The following is a 22,090-nucleotide window of genomic DNA, read 5'->3' on the forward strand; positions in this document are numbered from 1 at the left end:
TTTCTTCCTTTTCCTTACTTGTGTCTTTTAAATGGTGCAGCGTTTGATGGTATCTTCCCATGACTATACAAAATAAAGTCAGGCTGAGAGATGAGGCTTGTTTTCTTTTCATTGGAAAGAGTGAACAGAGTGATTCGCAGAAGCTATTGGCATTACTTCACTTCACTGAGATTTGAGAAACTAAGTGCTGATAGCTTAGGATAAGTACTTTGGCTGAAGAAGGCAACTAGAACAATGCTAATGCGGTACTGTAATTAAAACAAAGAAAAGTATGTTTACAAACACAGAAAATTAAATAGGAGCATTCCATACATTACATATTCTGCTGTTATCCACTTTGATCCATGTCATTTAGCTGATAGGACCAGATTGAAAATGGGAACAGAAACTATGAGTAACACTGGCTGTGTCTGTGCCATTAGCACAAATAGTTCAAAAGGTAGGATGTTTGTGGAAAGCTGTAGAAAGATGCAGAAAACACACATGCACCTGTAATATGAGAGATGCCTAATATCCTCTGTATTTTATCTGAAAATATAATGACAGAAAATAGCAAAGGTCCAGAAAAAGTAATGCAAATGTCTGGAGATATATCAAAATTTAGTTACTAGATTAACAATGCGAAGATTGTCTATCTTGATCAATAATGTCTTCAAAATCACAATGAAGAAAATGACTATCTTACCTTATCATTTTCATGCTTATATAACTTCAGGAAAATTTTCACTATGGGATGTTAAATTCAGACCTAATCGAAGGTAACACAGTAAGCTTGCTGTTGGAAGAGGCTATGGCAGCACCCTTTGTGCTGAGAAATTACGAACTGAAGGATAATTTATTTCAGAAGTGTTTTCAAGTTGTGCAAGCCAAAATAAAGGTAATCCTACATTATCAGTCAGGATATACGTGAATGAAACTAAGTTTGAAGAATATCCTTCACCATCATCTCTGGTGACAATTATGCAACTGTCTGGGTGAACTGTGGCTTGTTTTCTTTTTCTGAAGCATTAATTATTAGTCAATAAAAGATGCTGCTTACTGCGCTGTAAGGAACATTAATTTGATCAGTACAAGAAATCCCATGTAACCTTGATGACTACTTTAAATAATATAGGTAATGTTTTCACAACTTTGCTTATCATGCTTGCATGAAGGTTAGCAATAATAAATTCTGGTTCAGGGTTGATTGCTTTATGTCTGTTTTGATGCAGCAGAGTTGTATAAGCATTGGGAAAGTAATGCTGCTATTGTTAGTAGTTGTGTATGGTTTTGTTCTTTTTTTTTTTTAGTTCTGATGCTGAGGTGCATGGAGCTGAGAAATATTTGAGCTGCTTCATCAGTGATTCTTGCAAAAATGAAAAGCACGTAATCAAAGGAAAGTAATAACTACAACTAGTTAAATCATTTTGCAAAATAAATGGGTTTATGTACTTTTAAATAAGAAATGCTGAAGTAATTTAAACTTTCAGGCTTCAGTCTTAATGACAGTTCTGGCAGAAAAAATATGACTTTACTTTGAAATTTTGAATTTAAATTATTTAAACTTTTGAGGATTGTATATATTAGACTAATTATCATTGGAATTTAAAGAATTACATTTAGTTATTTCATGATATTAGTCACAACACATAACATACATACCTTCTAGTGACAAGTTTTATGAAGACTTACTTGTTTTTAATTTAAAAATACATGTAACTGTGAGTCATGGTTGCTATTACTAATGATTATGTCCTATATTATAGAATCCATTTTGGTAAGACCTGTGTCAAGAAGTTATGGAAAAACTATGAAGGGACAGATCATAGAACACATTATTTACAAACTGAGTAAGCTGGGTTTTCACTGTTTATTAAGATGTGAAGGGGGAGTGATGTAAAGGCAGTCCCCATCTACATGAAGGGTGGTCAGAAGATGAAGGTGCCAAACTCTTCATGGCAGGCAAAGCAGTTGTGGTCAGTGGCCACAGGTGCCACTGAATGAGGCTTAGGCTGGAGATAAAAAAACAAAAACAAAAACAAACAAACAAACAAACAAACACCTTGATATACCGGGTAGAGCAGCAATGAATTAGGTCACCCAGTGAGACTGTGTAGTTTTCATCTGCGGATGTTTGAACCTTAGCTCGAAAAACACATAGCTGATGTGACCTAGTGCTGACAATGGTTGTGCTTTAAGTAAGCAAGTGGGCTAGAGATATGCAGATATCCCTTTTCCACTCACATTAACATGATTTCTACTATATCTGCTATTTCTGCTATCTGCTATTATTTCTGCTATGATGAAATAATTCAAAATCTGTCACAGCAAAAAAGAATGTGCTAGCCATTTAAGAAATGTTCTCAGAGTTTTCCTGAAACTTCACAGGAAATTTTAAGTATCTTTTTTATACCTACTTTTGCATATATTTAAGAACTACTGAATATTAACCATTTACAAATCAGTTTTTACTGAGCCACAGACTTCAAAACTTAAAAGTTTTAGAAGTGGTTTAAGAGCAGTAAATTTATCTAAGAAATATTAGATGGTAGTATTTATTCTGTGATTGCTTAACTTCCTTCGTTTTCAAATAAAAAGCCTAAAGATGTAACCAAACAGAACTCAAATCAAGGTTAAGTTAAAATTCAAATTATGCACTAGTGGTTCTTAGGGGAAAATTTCTCACAGCAATGTTCAAGCTATCATCAAAGCAAACATTAATAAATTCCAAGTTCATGTTGTGTTTAAAAGAAATTCATATATATCAAAGGAAGAAATGCACTGTTAGGACAAAATGACCAAGGTTCATTTTGACCATTGATGATGATTCCAAGAAGCACAAAAATATGAAATAGCACTTTTTTTTTTAAAAAAAAAAAAAAAAAAAAAAAGTAATTTCTTAATGCTCTATAAAGTTTAAGACCTGATAGAAGAATTCAGATATATAGAAAAGGTCAGTGTAATTCATTGGTATGGTAATGCAGCTAATGACTTGAGTGAGGGATTATAAAGTGGGCTCCCATCCTGAGGGAGCCTTGAAGGATAAGAAAGGGAGATGACTTATCTGCTGCAATGATTGCTTTGTGATTTTTTTTTTTTTTTTTTTTGGAGTCCTACTTTTTTTTTATTTTATTTTTAAATTGATCTCCTACCTGCTTCTTGAAAACCTTTCCTTTCTAATCAACTCTCTGCAGGGGAAAAAAAGGAAGGTGGTACTCTGAATTTTGTGTACAAGAAAACTCTGTGTATTCACCACTGGATACAATTGATCTAATGTTGCATGGCTAGGGAGAGTGGTTACACAGCTTCACAGAACTAGTGTTCGGGCAACTTCATTTTTCTTAATGTTTTCAAAACTGGCAGCATAACAAACATTTACTTGCCTTCCACTGCTTCTTACCTTTTGTGTGTCTGAGAATGTAGGTTATTATTTGGAACTCCCTGATAAAGTAAATTGATAGAGAAACATGTAGGCAAAAAGGTTGATGACTGTCTAATTTCTTTTTATTGTCAGTCTTTTTTCCAAAAATTTGTCTCACCCTACCTCTGTTTTATAACTGCTGCTTGACATTTCTGCCTATCTGTTGAAGGTGCCTTGAAAGAGCAGATCCCGAGAAATAAGCATGCCTTTCTCCCAAGACAGGTATGCATGTGAACTAATTCATAGCGTGAAATGTTGCTTTAGAGTTATAAAAGTCTTTGTAGTTAGTTTCTACCTTCCAGCTGGCATGGGGTGAAGGAAGGAGCCTTAGATCCAGCTATGAGTTAGCTGCATGTTATTAACACAGCAAGTAATTAACAACACTTCAGTTATAATGGTATTTCTAGCTCCATGTGTGTTATAGATTTTGTCAAAATACCCAAATTGTAAGAATTTCTTTTAAAATTATGCTATGAAAAAGTTAAATTTGTGGTAATTTTAGATACTTTTCAGCCTTTATTGTGTATGGCATGCAATCTTCAGCATTTTGTCACCCCCTCTCCGCCTTCTTCCCTCATTCTCCCCTGCCCCCTCCTTTTAAAAATAATATAACTTTTAATGACAAGAAAGAACAGACACAGCCAAGAGGAATATGTACAGCATCAGAAGGTCGCTTCTGTCAGATGGCCTGATGGAGAGATCTGAGATTCTTCTGGTTTAATATTTGTGCAAGTAGCATCAAAAACAAAGCTAAAAAAAGGCAGGTGGAATTTGTTGATAGCACAGAATTAGGACGTGCCAACAATACAAAGAATTGCATTGTGGTATAGAAAAAGTAATTGATGTTTATTTCTGTAGTATTAAAAGTAGAATGCAAGTTAGTAAATTACTGGACTAAATCATACCAAAGGAAGGAGTTTGTCTCACTTTAGCAAGCTAAAGTCAAGTCTCTAATGAAAGATAATTGTCTAAGCTCCTTTTGCAATTAATACAAAGACATTCCAGAAGATAAATAATCCTTTTCATCCTGTGTATCTTAGACGACACCAAGAAGGTATCTGAGAGATGTCTCTCTCTCCATGGAGTACACAACAGGAATAGAAACCTCAGAGTATACCACAGAGAAAGATGGGCTTTGTATGATGCTCAGTTACAGGGCAGGAGTGAACTTCCAGTCTGAAATGGCCATTGGAAAAATTGAGAAACACCCTGAAGTGCCTTTTGTGATGAAGAATTTCTAATTAATGTTACTACTGGGGCTCTGATAAAACCTTCTGCTAATAGCATGTACAAGGAAGGCTGGAACAAGTCTAGGATAGGGCTGTATATTGTGACACAGACAAGAGAGATGCTTGAAAGAGCCCATTATCATTTAGCACAGCCAAGTCAAGACTGGGAGAGGATATGGTTACTTTGGAAAAAAAAAAAATCTATTTATAGGTAGGGAAAATAAATATTTAAGTTAAAGAAAGGTGCTGCCATAGGAGCAAAGGATTTTAAATTGGCTGTAATGCATCTGTACTAGGCACTACAGCAAGGATTTTCACCATTAGAGGAAGGTAAGTTTCTAGACAGTCTCGCAAGTGGAGCTGCAAACTTAAGCAGAGTTGGAAACTTAAATTAACTGCATGAGATGACTTTACGATGGCATTAAACCAAGTTTATGATAGTTTGAGCACTTGCACATTGAATGACTGCTTATGGTTACATCCATAATCAATTTGATAGTGGTTCTCAAATTCACTAAGCGATGTGCATCAAACACATCCAAATTGCACAGCTTGGTAAAATGAGTAAATAGAACATATATACAAACTTGAGCCCTGGTTGACTTGGAGGTACTCCTTTTTGTTGGATGGCAAAGACGCAAGCTCAAGCAAACCTGAAGCTCTCTGTTCCTGAGAGTCTCATTGCATTCTCTTGTTTTAGTAGCAGTCTCTGAAGAGATGATATAGAGCTAGTAATAATTAAGGTAAATCACTCAGACCTGTAGCACATAATGTACTCAAGTTCTGCATATACCAGCATAAATACTACAGTTGTATGCAAAGATTTGTGAGAGATGTGTGTTTGTGTGTGCAGTTATACAGATGTAGCAGAATGTGGAATAGCTTGACAAGAAAAGTATTACTATCAGCACCTCTGAGTCAATTAAACACTCATGTAACCTCCTGAATTTCTGCAGTGCAGCTCTAGGTTACTGTTTATCTCCCTTATAAAATCCTTTTCCTTTTAAAAAAGCTGAGAATCAATTACAGATTCAAGTTTTTAATACACATAACGGCCGGCAGTCCGTGGTTCCAATTATTGTATGTTGTTATCTAATTTACTTCTGCTGGTTTTATAAAGAAGAAATACATTGTAAGATTTTAAAATGCTCTGTCTATGCCAGAGCTATTCTCTTAACTTTCATTATCATCTAAGGGGTAGTTTGATGTGGTCAACTCAGTGACTCCAGTTCTGCTGGGCCAGGCAGCAACAGCATGCCGCTTTCATATCTGGGAAGCAAGCAGTTTATGTTGGCATAACCCATCCTGGCCAAAGAAGGAAGAGCCACTCACAAGCACATGTTCCTGCCCACACCACAGGAACAAATATTGGGTTGGCGCAGACATTTGTATAGCCACATAGTGAATCAGATCAGGGAACTGAACTGGTTTAAAAGGTAACATTATGGGGTGGGTTTGGGTTTAATTTTAATTTGGACCTGTTTTCTAGTTAGGTTCATCCCATGGCTGTGAATTAATTATATCAACAGAAAGGAAGAAAGAAACGGTGGCCTGGAGATGGCAGAGTGAGGCCACAAGTGATGGGCTTATGCCAGGACTAATGACATCACTGTTGCAACCCAAGATCTTTGTCTAAAATGCAACAAAACTCTGTGCAGCCTCCAAACCCATTACTGGCTCTATGAGAAGCAGGTGGCTTTAGCTTCACTCTTCCTTGCCATGAAGAACTTGATTTAGTTCTTGTTTTCCAGCATCTCTAACATCTACATCTGTCTTGCAGTAGGTTAACTGGACTGAGGTAGCCAGTTGTATTTTTTTTTCTTCAGTGAAAGAATATATTTCTTGTGTATTTCCATTTCTCTAGAAGCCAAGAGGTATTAAAGTTAGGTGTGCTAGAAGACATGCAATAATACTGTAGAAATCAGCCATGTTACTGAAAGGATTTATCTCTGTTTCCAGCCTGGAACAGAATGTAAATGGCACATAGAGTCCTCTGACTCCTTTTTTTTTTTTTTCTCTTTTGATTCTTCTTACTTCTTGTATGTTTTGGACCTTCTGAATTCCAGACAGGTGCCATAAAGTAGTTCCTAAAAGTCAGATAGCTGAAAGCAATCCTTCTGCCTTCAAGCTCAAGTTATTTTTTTGTTATTTCAGCTTTTTTGAGTAAAGACAAGAGGGATGAAGGTAAGATGTGAGTCACACATTTGAAGAGAAGATCTGAGTAACGGGAAGCGAGAGAGAAGATGAGGAGAGGATGAAGGAGTGAAGGTAGAGGGAAAAAAAAAAGATGTTATAAATGTTAAGAACGTACTAAAATCACAGTGATAAGTTGAGCGGTTTTCAGTTCCTAAGATGTTCAGCTGCAATTGGATACGATCTTAAGTCTATTCTTATGCCAGAGTCAATTCAATGCTAGAGAAGAAATGTTGTTTATAAGCGAAACAGCAAGGCTCCCAGTGAATCATAGGTGTGTGGTGGTCAAATTCTGTCTGAATGTTGTGTGGGTTTGTTTTAAAGCAAATTAAAAATAACAGGCAAAATGTACTAGCCTGATACTTGTTAAGAGCACCACAAAAGTCGGATAAGCAGTGAAAGAAGTATTTTCTATTAAATAATATAGCACTTGTAATGATCTGTAGGCCTTGGTCCGCCTCAAGAGAATGAGAGCAGTTACTCGCCACCAGTGTGATAATGTGACTAGACCCTACATGTTGCCAGACCTAACTGTTATTGTTTGTGCTTTCAAAGGGTAGCTAGTATTTGTAAGAAGTAGTTTGGGTCTTCATAATAAATTATTCCCTTATTTGAGAAAAAATTATAACACTGATACTCTAATAAATGTTGTAATTAGCAAGCCAAAAATGAGGCAGTGCCCTGTATGGGTTCCTTGAAAATGCGCTGTGGGCTGCCTCCAGCCCTGCCTTTGGCCTCTGCCTCCAGCCTGGGCCCCTCGTACTGTAGCTTTGCCAGCTGCCACGTCTCCTGCTGCTCCTGGCTGCATCTTAGTCCCAGCCCATCCACTTGCCATGGCTGCGGCTGCCCATGGGCCTTGTTACCAGCACCAGCTCTGCTAGCTGCGTTCAGCACTGAGGAATGGTGCCCGTGGGTGAGGGCATGGCCTGCACTGGGGCCACCTCTGCTCTCAGGTCACCCACTCTTCAGGAGCAGCCACTGCTGCCTGGCAGCCAGACTGCAGAGACCATCACATTCCTGAAATGCCCTGCTTTCCCTGGTGCCTACTGAGGGTGCCACTCTGCCTTGGGAAAGGCTGCCCGGTGGCCTTGCTTGCAGCAGTTTCTTAGGCTGCCCAAGCTTCCCCAAGCTGCCCTTGAGGTGTCTGTAATGGAGGGGGAAGGAATCTTGTTACATGGCTGTATAGCAACTGCATTGTTTGTTCCTCCTACTGGAGATAGATACCTGTTTTCTCTTTTGGGAGTCTCAGTATTAACCAGTCTCCTAATGGATAGACATTCTGTTCCACACTGCTTTGGAGGATAAGATTGAATACTGGACATTCAGGGAAACAGCAGAAACAAATCCCAGTAATGTCATTAGGATTAAAACGTCATGTTTCAGTGAACGTATAATGTGTGCACATGTTATGCATGGCATGTTTTATGAATTTTAGATGTTTTGTGACATTAATGTTCAGTTTGCAGTTTGGAGATAAGTGGTACCTATAGGATTTTTCATTGGTTAAAAAGAAAAGATTACTGGTGAAGTAATGAATTTAAGATTTTTTTTTTGTGTTAATACGTATTTTGCATTGCTTGAAATATGTATTTAGGTAGATAGTTTCATGATGCCTTGACCACAAGTATGCATTGATGCATTGTACTACATAGTATACTAAGGAGGACACTGGTAGTTCTTCAGTATTTTAATCAGTGTTTCTGAGGGTATATATATAAGTTGTGTGTATATATATATATATAGGGCATATATATATTTGTGTGTATATATATGTATATATACACACACACCTATATAAGCACTTGAACTTGTATTAAGTTCATTCATTGCATGGCTTACGTTATGGTAGACTTGATTGTACATTTTTATCTGTACTTGAGGAACAACAGACAAAACAAACTGCCAATTTGGCATTGCACATATGGGCAATAGATTCTCGTTTCATATGTGTTTGTGTTATATATATAGTGTTGATTATTTCTATGTATACCTCTTTGAATTATAGGGTTATTTAAGGATTTGAAAGGATATAATAAATTCACTGAGAGGTGTCCAAGGCTTTAGGTGACTTTTCTTTGTCCATTAGGTTATAATTAGATTAATCAGACATTTGAATTTTTCATATTCTGTAAATGCTCTTTGCAACAGATTTCACACACTTGTTAGAAGAGTAGGAAGACATACACAAGATGTTGAAATTTCTCCCAGATTGTTGAAGCATCAATTAAGAAGACTCATCTCCAATGTGGGCAGGAACATTTATGCAAAAAGAGCATGTACTTCCTGCTACGTGGTGGCTTAGATGAAAGCTGTGGCACTACAGTTTAGAGATGGAGACACTTTATGTAGCAGAATTCAGGTAAGGCTACAGGAAGAGGTCATGGAACATACTGAACATATCTAAATTAAACCAACCTTCAACCTTGTAACAGCAACTAGTCCTAACCCAGGGGATGTTTATATAGCTTGCCTTTCTTGTCTTCACGTAAGATGCTTTCACTGGCCTGCTGCACCTGTCTCTGGACCCACATAGTCCTTGTGCTAAGGGTATGTCCTGTCATCTGTCCTTGTGTGATTAGAGCACTGTTGGATGGAGGCTACTTTATCCCAAGTGAGCTGTCTGTACATATGTGGCTCCAATTGTTCACTACTTTGAAGTTATACATGTACATCCAGGGCATGTGGATGATTTCAAAGTAGCTCTAAAAATTCAGTTTTTATTTCTTCATGAGATTACTTCAGATCTTAGAGTAGATGCTAACATAATCATTTTTGCTAGTTCTGTTCCCATGTCCTTTTCTGTTTTGTTGTTATGAAATCTTGATGTAAATTTTTTGTTAGCTTTACTGTGTAAAGTGGATGGAAGTCAAATTTAATACTGGCTTTAGTTGCTAGTTGTAAAATGGGACATTGTAATCCCATTGTAAAATGGGGTATTGTACTAGGTGAAATCAGTATGGGGTTTTGTAAATGTCAGATGGAATCTAACCAACATTTTCGAAGGTTGAAATGATTTTGCATATATTTTTGTTTTTCAATTTCACACTTCCTGTGTAACTGTATTAGAGAAAGAAAGAGGGGGTGTATCACAACACTTTTTTCTCTGCTCTGTTTCTTCAGTTTCTATTTCCAAAAAAAGAAAAAGGGGGAAGGGGGCAAGCTGTGAGCTGTGTCTGTAATCTAAGTACTGCTATTACAGAAATTTAAAGCATGCCTTCAAAATTAGTCCTATAAGAAATACACTTATCCTAACAAGAAGGAAGCTAATGCTCAAGATTTCAAGAGTAACTATTGATTTTTGATATATGAATCTAATTTCTGTGGTGTTTAACGTGGGGTAGGTGTTCACGCAACCTTGATACTGATTTTTGGCAGGAATTAGATGCGTCATATATTTTGAAAATATCCCATATATCATTTGCCCTGCTAGATATAATTTCTACCAAGGTAAATTTGCATGTGTCATCTATTTATTCTTTTTTTTTTTTTTTTTTTTTTGACATTACAGTTAATCTGGTTCTGTAAGCAAAACTAACATATATGTGCTAAGCCTAAATTGAAATTTTGACTATGAGCACATAATAGTGATCATTGTGTTTACTCTGAAACAGGTCTTGTGAAGTGGCAGAGCATTCCAGTTCCATTTTATAGAAGGAGATCTGAAACAAAGATGTGGGTAAATGTCAGTGCATGTACGTGCATTTAAGGACCTGAATTTACACACCCATTTGTCAAAATCAGGAAACGGGCAAGAGTGCAGTCTGGCTTCTTTCTGGTTAAAAATCTGTGTTTTTTCTTCACTAAGGACATGATATACCAGTAAGAAAGAATAAGAAGAAAAAAACAGTGTAATCAATGCACCTGTTCTCATAGGGAATCAGGATGTGGCTGGGTTTTGCGCATGGACTTCAACTAGGCATAGAGAGATCAACGTTCTTTTTCAGGTTATACAAAACGGTCTCAGATATGAAGGGTATTAATTCAGGTCAGTGAGCTCAACTACATATGATGCTTTATATCTACCTCATTTGCTTTACTACCTCAGTGAGTATTTCTGTTATTTAATAGAAGGGAAGAGTTCTTCCTACAGTTGATACTTTCCTGAGTGAAATTTCCTAAGCCCAATTCTGCACTTCTATGTCAGGATTTCAAGAGCAAGCTATGGTCTGGCTTCTCTGTTTAGTGCAGTTTAGTCCATTTAGTCTTTTGATGATTAATAAAAGTAAAAATGGGGTGTGGTAAATCTTCTGTGCACTTTCTCCTGTTAGGTGTATATTTTTCAGAACCTAAATTTGCCTACTAGTAGATTTTGAATGAGTGTATTCCTTTTTAGTATTGTTCACGGCTAGTCTGAATAAATAGTAAACATATGCTGCACATAATGAAATTCTGCTATCCAATTTTGTATTGTACAACGTTCAGGCAAAGTGAATATTCATAAATATTCATGTGATACAATTGTTCATATGAAGTAGCATCTTTCTATCTATGAAACTTCTAATCCATTATAGGAGTATGATTTTCTGCATATTAGCCAAAGCAGAATTGTATCTTTAGCAATCTCCTTCAACTGCATTGGAGTAGAAGCTTATATTATATAAATGAGATTGTTGAATTCTTTGTCTTGTACTTTTGTCTAAGGCCAAGCAACACTTGTATCATCCAAGAAAGTAAAAGTCCGTAAAAGTCCTCAATAAAAAGAAAATTGAATCTGATACTATTCCAAGCCTGTTTTCAAGGCAGACTGCTAGATGACTTGATCTCTATCCTAGAAACAGACCACAGTAAACTGACATGTATGTGGCCAGTGATGTTGTTGCATGATAGTGTGAGTCTATAAGTAGTAAAACACATATGGGAGCAGTCAATACAGCACTTGTGACGCTTGCCAATATGATACTCAAGCACTAACACAAGATGCTTTTGTGAGAGTTAAAACATCTGTCATCTGCTGAATACTCAATCAAATCTTGTAATCTTGTCCTTGAGCTATTATTTCTGCAGCAGTCCCAGTTCTCTGTGCACAAATAAGAACAGGCCATATGTCTTTATAGTGCTCCCCATCTGATATCTCCAGAAGCAGAACTACTCTATCATCATGTGACTATTAAGTGTTTAGAAGGAGTTGAAGAAGTAGATGTTTAGGCAACTTCAGTAAGGAGATTTCTTGTGCACCAGCATGATATGTGCAGAGACACTTTACCCTCTCAGTACCATTAAGTATATTTTTTCTGATCTCATCTGCTGAAGTGGAGTCTACTAGAAAGAAAAGTATGGAAGATTTTCCATCTAAGCTACTTGCATTCCTATGAAATATTGGTTTCAAATTTACCTAGAAATTATCTTGATACTTAGTTTCAAGAACATTCAAATCTGTTGAATTGAACCTACTTATAGGAATACCAGCATATTGAGCAAAAGTGATCTTTTCGAAGGAAGCCATTCTCTCCTACAATTGCTACAGTTGTATTTACACCGATAACCTGTTATATAATTGCCAGTGTTGGATAATGCTTTTAGCAATTAAGGAATTAAAAGTATGCATATATAAACAGTCCCCTGTCTTTGCCTAATCTCTTGAGGCCTTATTATTACAGGTACAAGATTAAGCAGATACTGTAGGTCTGCTGTGTTGCTCCAAGGAGTGGAGAAGATGGCAGGCAAGCAGTCTGCATTCCCAACTGCTTCCCAACTTGCCCATTCGTTGGACACAGATGAGATGTATGACTTTGCTTTCTTCTTTCTTCCGAGCAGTAATTTTAATTTGCAAAATGGCTGAAGGGACCTGGAAACCTTTACCTCTACTGGAAACTTCTCTTACATCCCCATTCAGCCACTCTTGCTGATCACTTGCTTATCATTGATGGTGAGAAGCGTGTCTGAGAATGCAAGCTGTTGCCTGTATTCCATAATGCTGGCTGGACAGTGTATCCTTTTTATGAGAGTACTCTAGTCCAGTCAGCAAGATGCTAAACTGGACAAGGTATATAACTAGATATAGCAGCTGGAAAGGCTGGGATCCAGATTGGAATGCTGATATAATGGGATTAGGTGTTTCTTGCCCATTATTTTTCTTTCTTTTTAAAAGAAACATCATAAGAAAAATAACTACCTCAATTGCTCACTGAGGAAAGAAAAAAAAAAAAAAAAAAAAAAAAGCCATATGGAAAGTTGCCCAGCATTCAAAATCAGGCAATAGCAATAACTGAGAGTCATGTACCATCTAATCACCTTGAGGGGAGGTATTATTCCTTGTTCTGCTCGTTGGTGTCTCTTGGAAACATCTGCTCTTGATCCTGATCCTCTTTAATAAGAGCATAAACAGTACTGTGTAATTCACCTTTTCTGTAGCATTGTCTCTTGTGGCCTCTATCACAGTACTCTGTTTTTCCCTTTCTCTGCATGCTGTTTTCTGCTAATGTTATTTGGTCTGTCTATAGTGTCTGTGCCTCTGATGCTTTCATGCTTTTCTGTTTTCCTCATGAACTTATTGAGGAAGGATAGCTGATATTGATGGCATACACAGGGAAGATACTATCAATTTATGTATTTTTACTTTTACAGCGGTCCTTTAATTTGCTCAAGTAGCAATATCATTTTGGTTTTGCTTATGAACTGCTGATTCACATAAAAATTAGAAAGTCCATTTTGGTCGTAGGTCTGACATGCTGTATGATATTGTAGTATAGAATTTCTTTAAGAAATTTCATAGTCAAGGCCATGGTTTGTGGTAGATGTCTTTGATTTGTGCCTTATTTCATGGAAAAAAAAAATCAAGTTACTTTTTTTTTCTTTAGAAATTGGTGATTCCTGTGGCATTGGCAGCTGGCATCCTTCTTGCTTTGGTTCTGTGCAGGTTGCTTTGTTGCCCTGTGTGAATTTCCTCACACTGCGTCCTTCAATTTTTTACCACTGTTGTTATGGTCCATCTGCAAACAAAAGGAGAGGTCCTTCAGCTTTCATTGGATATTATTGGGAATTTTCTTTTTAACTTTTAGAATTTTGAACCTGGGCTGTCTGATATCAAATTTCAAGTGGTTTCTGTTGGAGAGTTTGTTTCAAATACTGGATTTGGTTTTCTTTTGTTTGCTTGTTTTTTTAAACCCTTTTCCAATTGAAATAAACTTTATTTTGCTATTAACTTCACTGGGAACAGCCATGATCTTTTCTTTCTTTATTTTGTGCTGCAACAAATATCATTACAGTTTAAAAAAGTATAATTCAGAATACAGAGTATCAATACTTGATATCAATGCATTATATGCCCCATCCACCAGTTTTGTTGTTTATTTTTTATCTTGGAAACATTCAGTGGATTTATTTTTCCAGCAGTTCCTTAGCAGTTAAAATTACTCAGAGGGGAGCTGTTAATACTTTATAGCCATGAATTTCTAAGTGCAATGATTTATTTATTTATTTATTTTCAAGTTGCAAGCTGATCTGACAGTTATAAGTTTATAAATATAATGATGAATGTTCCAGTGTCATCTAATTTGGTTTTTGGCTTGCACCTTAAAAGAAAAAAATAAAAAATTAAAAAAAAAAAAATAAAAAAAATCATTGGAAAAATTGGATGTTGTTTCAGTAGCTGAAAGTTTGAGATAATTTTTTACACCTCCTCGTATTTGTTGTTCTGAAGTAAAGCTAAGTTCCGTGTCCCAGAAGCTTACTGTGTGAATGCAACTGCAGTAGAATTTACTTTTCAGATATTTGTCCCTGTGCTTAGTTTTCAATGCTCATGCCTTTTGTTTGATTTCTGTACTTGTACTCTTTCTTCTGTAAATTTTTGTAACTTTGTTGCTTGTGGTGTTTACAGTTGGAAGATGCTTTCAGCAGTACCTCTATTGTTCTGCTGCCCCATAGGTGAAGAGCAGTGTCCTGGCACTGGTGGTTATTTATCCTTCTGTATTTAATCCCTAATCACCTGTTGGGAGGAGAGTAAGAAAACAAGCAGATCATGCCTATTTCCATGCCTGCATCTTAGCAGGGATGTAAGAGGAGACTTGCCTCCTAGCCTGGAGATGCTGTTAACATTGCAGTATAACCTGTAGCATCAAAGGTCAGCTTATACTCTAATGTTCACATTACACTGCTAATCCATTGTAACTGATTGTGTGTGTGTGAACAAAAAGAACAAAATTCTGAACATAATAAATGTAATTGATAAGTAATAAGTTGTAGCATGCATAATGTTGGATGCTTATTGCAGAACATGTATGTTTAATGGTAACCACATGTCCTTGCATGTTAAAGTACGGCTTGCCTAATGGAAAGTGAAGGCTGTGATAAATCTGCTAGCATAAGTAGCAGCAGCCTCTCATATACTGCTTTTACTTACATAGGGCAGGATAATACCTTGTGTATTCAGAGCAGGGAAATGATCATCTCTGCACGATGTCAGTGTCCAGGTGGGACTTCGTTGTATACCTGAAGAGAAGGTTTCAGGGATCTATCCTGATTAGTCTGATTACTATTTAAAGCTGAAGTGGTTTACAACCATGAGAACATGTGTGGCCCTGAAAAGCCTTTGTCAGCAGGAAAGCAAGGCTAAGGTTGCCCCTTTTGCAGGCAGAGGGCAGGGTGCAGAAAGAAGCACTAGCAGTGCTACAGCAAGGAATAGCCGAGGAATCAATCGGGGCAAGGTTGGGGTGAGGCAAGTGCCTCAGGCCCTCACTCTGGTCAGGCTACTACTGGTGAGATCAGGTCACCACATTGCTTTTTACCTCTTTATTGCTTGTGAAAATGGTTTTGGTGTATCTGTAAATAGCTGGGTTTCTGCTGGGCTGTTGCCTTCACTCCAGGGTCTTTAGCCAGAAGCCAACACAGCTGTAGTGGTAAAAGAGTATGTAGTGCCAAAATACTCCTTTACTTTTTAAAAATTTATTGCTTTTCCGGGTACAAAGACTATGGCGAGCTTTAAACAAATGAGAGGGACAGAAAACCTGCAAACAAAACAGGTAGCGACAGGCATGACCAGTCAACGTGGTTCATGGCAGAGCCCAGATGTGCAATTAAAGCAAAATTTGACTCCCTCTGTGTAGAGCAGATCGATTGGAGAGGTATTGTCATTTAACTTCCGAGAGTTTTCTCAGGCTGTAGTGGTGCCAGCTCTCTTTGGGATTATTTATCTGAGTCATTAATAAGTCATCAGAGACATTCACTTTCCATATGAGGATATGAGAGAAAGGCATGTCTGGATGCTCCTTGCTAGTCAGAAAGGAAAGGCTGCCAAGGACAAGGAGCCCGAGCTGTGTACAGCAGGCAGAGAAAGCTCTTCAGTCTCTGGATCACATTCAGATTCATTAGTTCTTGAAGAAAAGCTGAAAAATGTGTTTATGCTGGGGGGAGGTGGGGGCAGCTGTAAATATGCATGCTTCCAGTATAGCGAGCAGCTCAAACTGCAGCCTGTAAATAGATGTACATATTTAACCTCTGAGAAGGGCTGTAGCTCCCTGCTGTAGTACAATAAGAATAGTAATACTTCCTATTTAGAGTGTGCTTTCTATTTTCAGAGCTGTGCCAGTGTTAGGTATTTTAATGTGGAGCTGGTGGGTAAGCTATGAATAGGATTTTAAGCTTTTTGATTTAAGGGTGTGGGAAGCGTTACTGTGCACAGTCCCCAGGATGAGAGGAGGTCCAGACCCTCCTGTTCTGACAGTGGGTTCATGGCGTCCTTCAGCCTTCTCTCAGGAGAGGCTCTGGTGCAGGAGCTCGCCTCTTCTCAGATCTGACCACCGTAGCCCTCAGTAATTATAGCAGTAGCGAAATTCCGGGCTAAAAACAGAAGTGCAGCATGTGCCTATTCCCCATGTGATTCAGAAACCAGGAAATCGAAAAAGCCTGGCTGAGAGAGGAGGGCAGTACAAAGCCACAGATGCATCTAATATTTATCTCAAACCTGCTACGCCTGGGACTGGGGAGCTGTCATCTGCCAGAGCTGATTATGCATGCAGCAGCAGCAGAGCCTGATTGGGTGTAGTAGGACCTAAGGCGAGGGGGAGAGGGAGTGGGGAGAGAGTTAGGCTTGCAGCACTGAAATGTAAACAGTGGGAAGGCAGACGGACGGAGTGAAACGCCTTTTGGCAGCAAGCAGCGCACCGCACGCACTCAGGGCAGCACACCTCTCGCCCATCTAGCCGAGCCCGGCTGGATGAAGAGAAGCGGAGGCTCCAGAGGATCTCCTCCTGCCTGTGGATATAAATAGGAGGCAATTGGGATGTGCTAGCTTCCTCCGGCACTGCAGCTCCTCCGTGCTCCGCACCGGAGCTCGGACGGGGCAATGGAAATGAACATGAAGAAGTTCACGGTGCGGCGGTTCTTCTCTGTCTATCTCCGCAAGAAGTCTCGGTCGAAGAGCTCGAGCCTAAGTAGATTTGAGGTAAAATCCGTGGTAACTTTGTTATACGTAGCAAATACCGTTACTTGCTGCTAGCAGAGATTCATACAAGAGAACGTCTGCCTTTGCTGACACAGTAAATAGTTAAAGGTGGTCTTTCCCTGGAGGTGCTGCTGCTCGCACCTGATGTTCTTTGTTTCAGTGTAATTCAGGGCTTTTCCTTGGTAGCGTTCAATACATTGCATAATATATATAGTGTGTTGCTGAGGATCCTTTTATCATCCTGGCACAGGGGGAGGAAGCTGGTTCAGGACATCATGAAGTTGTAGGAAATAATTACATATTCTCTTAAATTAGCACAAATGGCAGCATGACTTGTAATAGCCTTATATTTCAGTCTTCCTCCCCTGCAAGCATATGATTCTTAGTGCTAGATTTTCAAATAATTGGTCAATTTTCTAGTGCCTTGCATATATATTGTATGCAAGACAGATTTTCTTGCTTGTTTTTCTATAGATTCTCATGCTACACAGATTTTTACACATCTCTTCCCTGCATCCTGTATTTTCTTTTTATTTTATTCTAAGGAGAAGTTGTTCTTCAGGAGCTGGGGAGCAATGCCAAATTAAACCTAAAACAGTTCAGCAGTATCAGGAGATTAAAAGCAGTTCAAGTTGGAGGTATTGGCGGATAGGAATGTGTGAATGGGGTAGAAGCAGGATTTCTGCCTCTTCCTTGAACCATTGTTCTTCAGCCCTATATTTGGAGCTGTGAATAGTCGGCAGGAAGTGAGATCAATTGAATAAATGTCAGTTTTATTTATGTTGTTCATTTTATCATTGCAGATGATCTGCAACCTCTGCATTAAAATAAAGGTAGATGGGGCCCGATTCTCCTCTGTCTCACATTTGTTTTATGCTGGTGTACTTCAGCTGACCTCCGAGGAGTTACTCTGATTTGCACCAGTATTCCCAAGAGGACGATTAGTTTCATACTGTGTGAATACGTTTTAAAATCTTATTCCCTTGGTGTCCTATTTAAAGTACTAGGTAATTGTTTGGACATAAAGTTCTTCATGTGTCATTGCTTAAATGGGACATGCAGAAAAGCAGAGTTTGGGGCTGGTGTTTTTTTTTTTCTTAACTCTTTAAAATCAGTTTCCTTAAAAACGATCCTGTAAGGTACCTAAATTTGTTTCACTCATTGAGTTATAAATTTAAAGCTAGTAAGTTAAAGTTGACATCAGTTGTTAGTGCTCCCTTGCTCCACCAACCCTAACCCTCCAGGATTGAGGGGGATATGCTGTGAACCCCAAATTGCAAAGGCTAAGCCGAAATAGATGTTCTTGTAACGCACTATAAATTCACCAGGCTCATGCTCCATCAGAGCCAACAGAAAATAGATCTGGAGTCGCTGAGTTGCATGAAGGAGTTCTCCTGAGACAGACAAGTGTCTTCACGGGCTGTCAGTTTCAGGGTGCCACGTTAAGGGGAGATGATTTTGAGACAGCGGAGCCCTACCAGACCTCATAACTAGTAATTTGATGATGCTGTAGTTTGGGAGAAACAGATTTCACCACAATAATTATTTAACTTACTGAATAATATAGTGCTGATAACCAACGCAACTCAGAAATGGTAACTGGCCAGACCTTTACTTCATTTGAGGGGGGGAACAGGGAGGGGTTAGCATCATTTTGATCACCAATATTATATTAGATACACTGGACATCTACATTCAATATCTGATATAGTTTTTCCTTACATGAGATCAAGAGTTGTCTTATAAAGTAATTTTAAATATATTTAAAAATAATTTGCTTCAAGAAGCATCCTGGTACGTATCCTGTTGCACATGTAAGTTCAGAGCATCCACTTCTCTTTTCTCTCCATTGGCTTGGCAGTAATAGCCAACTTTATGCAAAGTGACTCAGTATTATAATGCAACAGGGAATAGGGGTTGTTCCAACCAGGAAGAAAAAATGATTCATGAAATCTGTTCTGCTATTTAAGTGTGAAAATCATCAGAGATGTTCCTGCTTAGAGGGGAAAAACCAAACATGAACATCAAGCCCCCTCTGTGATTTCCATCTCTGAGTACTTTTGTGTATAAATTTGTAATTGCAGGCTAATGAGAGTTTGTCAGCCAAATAGTGCAAAGAAGCCTGGTGGTAGTTAGATTTCTAGAAGTCAGGATATTCTTCATCCTAATAGGTAGATATTTTTAAAGAGGCGGTAAAAAGGCACAGGTTATTACATCATGGAATGAGTAAAAGTAAAATAAAGGGAAGAAATTTGGAGAAAACATGTGGCATTGCTTTGCTTAGTGTGCCTTAGCTAATATACCTGGCAGAAATTATGTGTTGCTAGATGTCATTTGAAATTTGGAAGAGGAATGCTGTTTCTAAGTTGTGTGGGATTTTTGTTATGCTGTTCTTTTTGGGGGTCATGAAGAGGGGTGAAGCGTCTATAAAGATAGATGCTTCTGGATTCAAGTGTTTGAAATCTTTAAAATACCACTACTGGAGTAGGTTCAAAATAATAGAATATTAGTTGTTAATGCTGTAGGATTGATTACTTTTTCTTCTGTGGTATTCTGCTATGCTTTAAATCCAGTTGCAATGAGCTTCATAACTTACAGAGCAGGGATACAGAAGCAGAAATGACTTAGCAAATCACAGCTTGTAACTTGACCTTTACTTAATCATTTCATATGCCAATATCATTGCTCCATCTGAGACAACAAGATCATTGCCTCATGTAGATAGGTTTTCCACTTAGTCCTGCTAAAGGAGGCAGAGCACACTCTGGTGAATAAGATATCGCTGGGCTTTTATTTTATCTTGCCTAAAACGTGTGCCATTTTTATTGTTCTGGGAAAACTTGGCTGAAATTTGAACTGATTTGGCCACACTTTGGGTTTTCAGTTTGTTATTTTTCAGTATGGCCTGTGTTGCCTTTCATTTATAAGGTATCTAGTGATGTAATTTTATTAAACATGCAGAGCCAAGTTCTGCCCTTCTGCGTGCACACAGAGTTCTTATTGAAGTCAGCTGAAAATCCGACGAAGTCAATGGGAACTGCATGTGTGCATCCGAGAGACGGGCTTTGTTTATGGTTCTTGCTGAGTGTTGATGAACATAAATGTGAAACCATTAGGAGAATGTACGCACAGTGTGGCTCTGTTAAAGACTTTGAGCCCCTGTGGAATGCATCTTATAGCAGTGAGCAATATCCTTGATTTATAAATCAAAAGTTAACTATGCCATTCGAATAAGCTAGGAAAGACTTAAGCATGCAAAGAATTTGATTGTATTTATTCCAGTGACGCAAAAGCCTTTTTAAAATAAAATGACCAATTAAAACACTGACATTGATGCTTTTTGGAGATTTTTCTTGACTTTTCCACTCCTAGTGCATTTTTAAATCTTTATACTTATTCTTTAATGGTTTTAATTCTTGTTTTGTTTTACTGGTAATGGTGAATCCAAATTCTGTTTCGTCGATAAATGGGGCCTACCAAACTTTTTCCAAATCAGCTTCCAAATTAAATTTGAGTTAGCCTCTCTCAACACAGCCAGCTGTGAGAGGCTAGACCTCCTGTGGGGGTGACAAGAGTGTGGTCCTCCTTGGCTTCCAATGCTGTTGTGTAGGAAATTGAAATAAGACTATCAAGTCTGGTAAGGAATAGTGCAGAAGGACAGGCCCTAGCTTTATGATACTCTGTTCATAGAGCTTTTCAGTTTTAATCTTCACTTTGTATTCTGATTTCCTAATGGTTTAAATTACAGCAGCCTTATGAAAGAGGCTGGGAAATGCTGAGCTAGCCGTCTCCTTTTGCACAGTGGGCTGGATCAATGCTTCACTTGCAAACGTGTGTGAACTCTTCTGCACTTGTCCAGCAATACTGTTCTTTATCAGTAGTGAGTCCTTTATTCTGACTTCTCTCTTATTTTTATAGATAATCATCTTGTGGAGGAATATATTTTCAGTCAAATGTTAGACAGAAAGAGGCAAGATAAAGAAGAGGGATGAAGATTAGCAGTCCAAGATCAGCTCTGCAAGGTGCAAGTCCTGAGGCAGCTTTAGTATTATTTTTTTTTTCCCCCTTGGTAATTAAAATTTTTGTGATGTGTGTCCTTGTTATAGCAGAAGTTACCAATGCTATTGTAGTCTGACTTCCCCCAGCTGCAGGCAAGACTTTTATGAGGAAATGCTACAGTTCTTGTAATCTTGCATTGCCTGGTTGTGGGGAAGTGAAGCAAGGCAGGGGAAGGAGAGCAGGAGGAGCATGTAGTCCATCAAACAGGTCACTTGAGGAGCCAGGAAATCTAACTTCCAGATTCATTTTTTTAAGTTGCTGTGTCATTACATGTGGTTCAGAGCTCTGTGTCCAACATTCCCTGTTTTTAAGATGGAAACTATGTGATTGTTCAAGTTATTTGACAGAAGTCTACCTATTTATATTGTTATGGCATTAAGAGAGCTTACTCACATACTTACATATTTGTAATGAAGAAATTGCTCCAAAAATCTCCAAATACTTCTGACTTCATTCCAAATAAACAGTATCTTGTGCATCAGGCTTGCTATGTGCTGCTTCCCCCAAGCCTCAGATTAACTGTGCTGAGCTAGAGAAAATGGAAATTAAGCAGGCAGATGTAGGGATAACTTGTCCACAGAAAGAAAATAAAAAAAAATAAAAAATAAAAAAATGGGACTTGGACAGATCTAAAAAACTTTGATCTGGACTCTCCCTCCTCCTTAGGCAATAATAGCTATATCTCAACTATTCCACCAAACATGTTTGTCTGGTCCCTTTTTAAACACTTCCCATGCTAAATGCCCCACAGCCTTCCTAGGAGGTTTATTTTACAATGCTATCCTTAGTCTGAGAGCTTTTCTAATGTCTAATGCAATTTTTTCTTATAGC

At 38.1% G+C, this 22,090-nt stretch overlaps 1 protein-coding gene across 2 annotated transcripts in view; it reads left to right on the plus strand.

Moving 5' to 3' along the window:
- The window catches only part of RPS6KA2 (ribosomal protein S6 kinase A2), a 219,511-nt gene that overhangs the window by 35,490 nt on the left and 161,931 nt on the right, over nucleotides 1–22,090 (plus strand). The window contains exon 1 of one of the 2 annotated variants that reach the window (XM_082755700.1): nucleotides 16,769–17,200. The exons of the other annotated variant lie outside the window; for it this stretch is intronic. Within the exon in view, the coding sequence (XP_082611826.1) occupies nucleotides 17,102–17,200 (99 nt within the window). The 5' untranslated portion in view covers nucleotides 16,769–17,101. Of the gene's footprint in view, nucleotides 1–16,768; nucleotides 17,201–22,090 lie in introns of those variants that run through there. 2 annotated transcript variants of the gene reach the window in all.

This window comes from Aythya marila, assembly GCF_965140915.1.
Source record: "Aythya marila genome assembly, chromosome: 3".
Lineage (NCBI taxonomy): Eukaryota > Metazoa > Chordata > Aves > Anseriformes > Anatidae > Aythya > Aythya marila.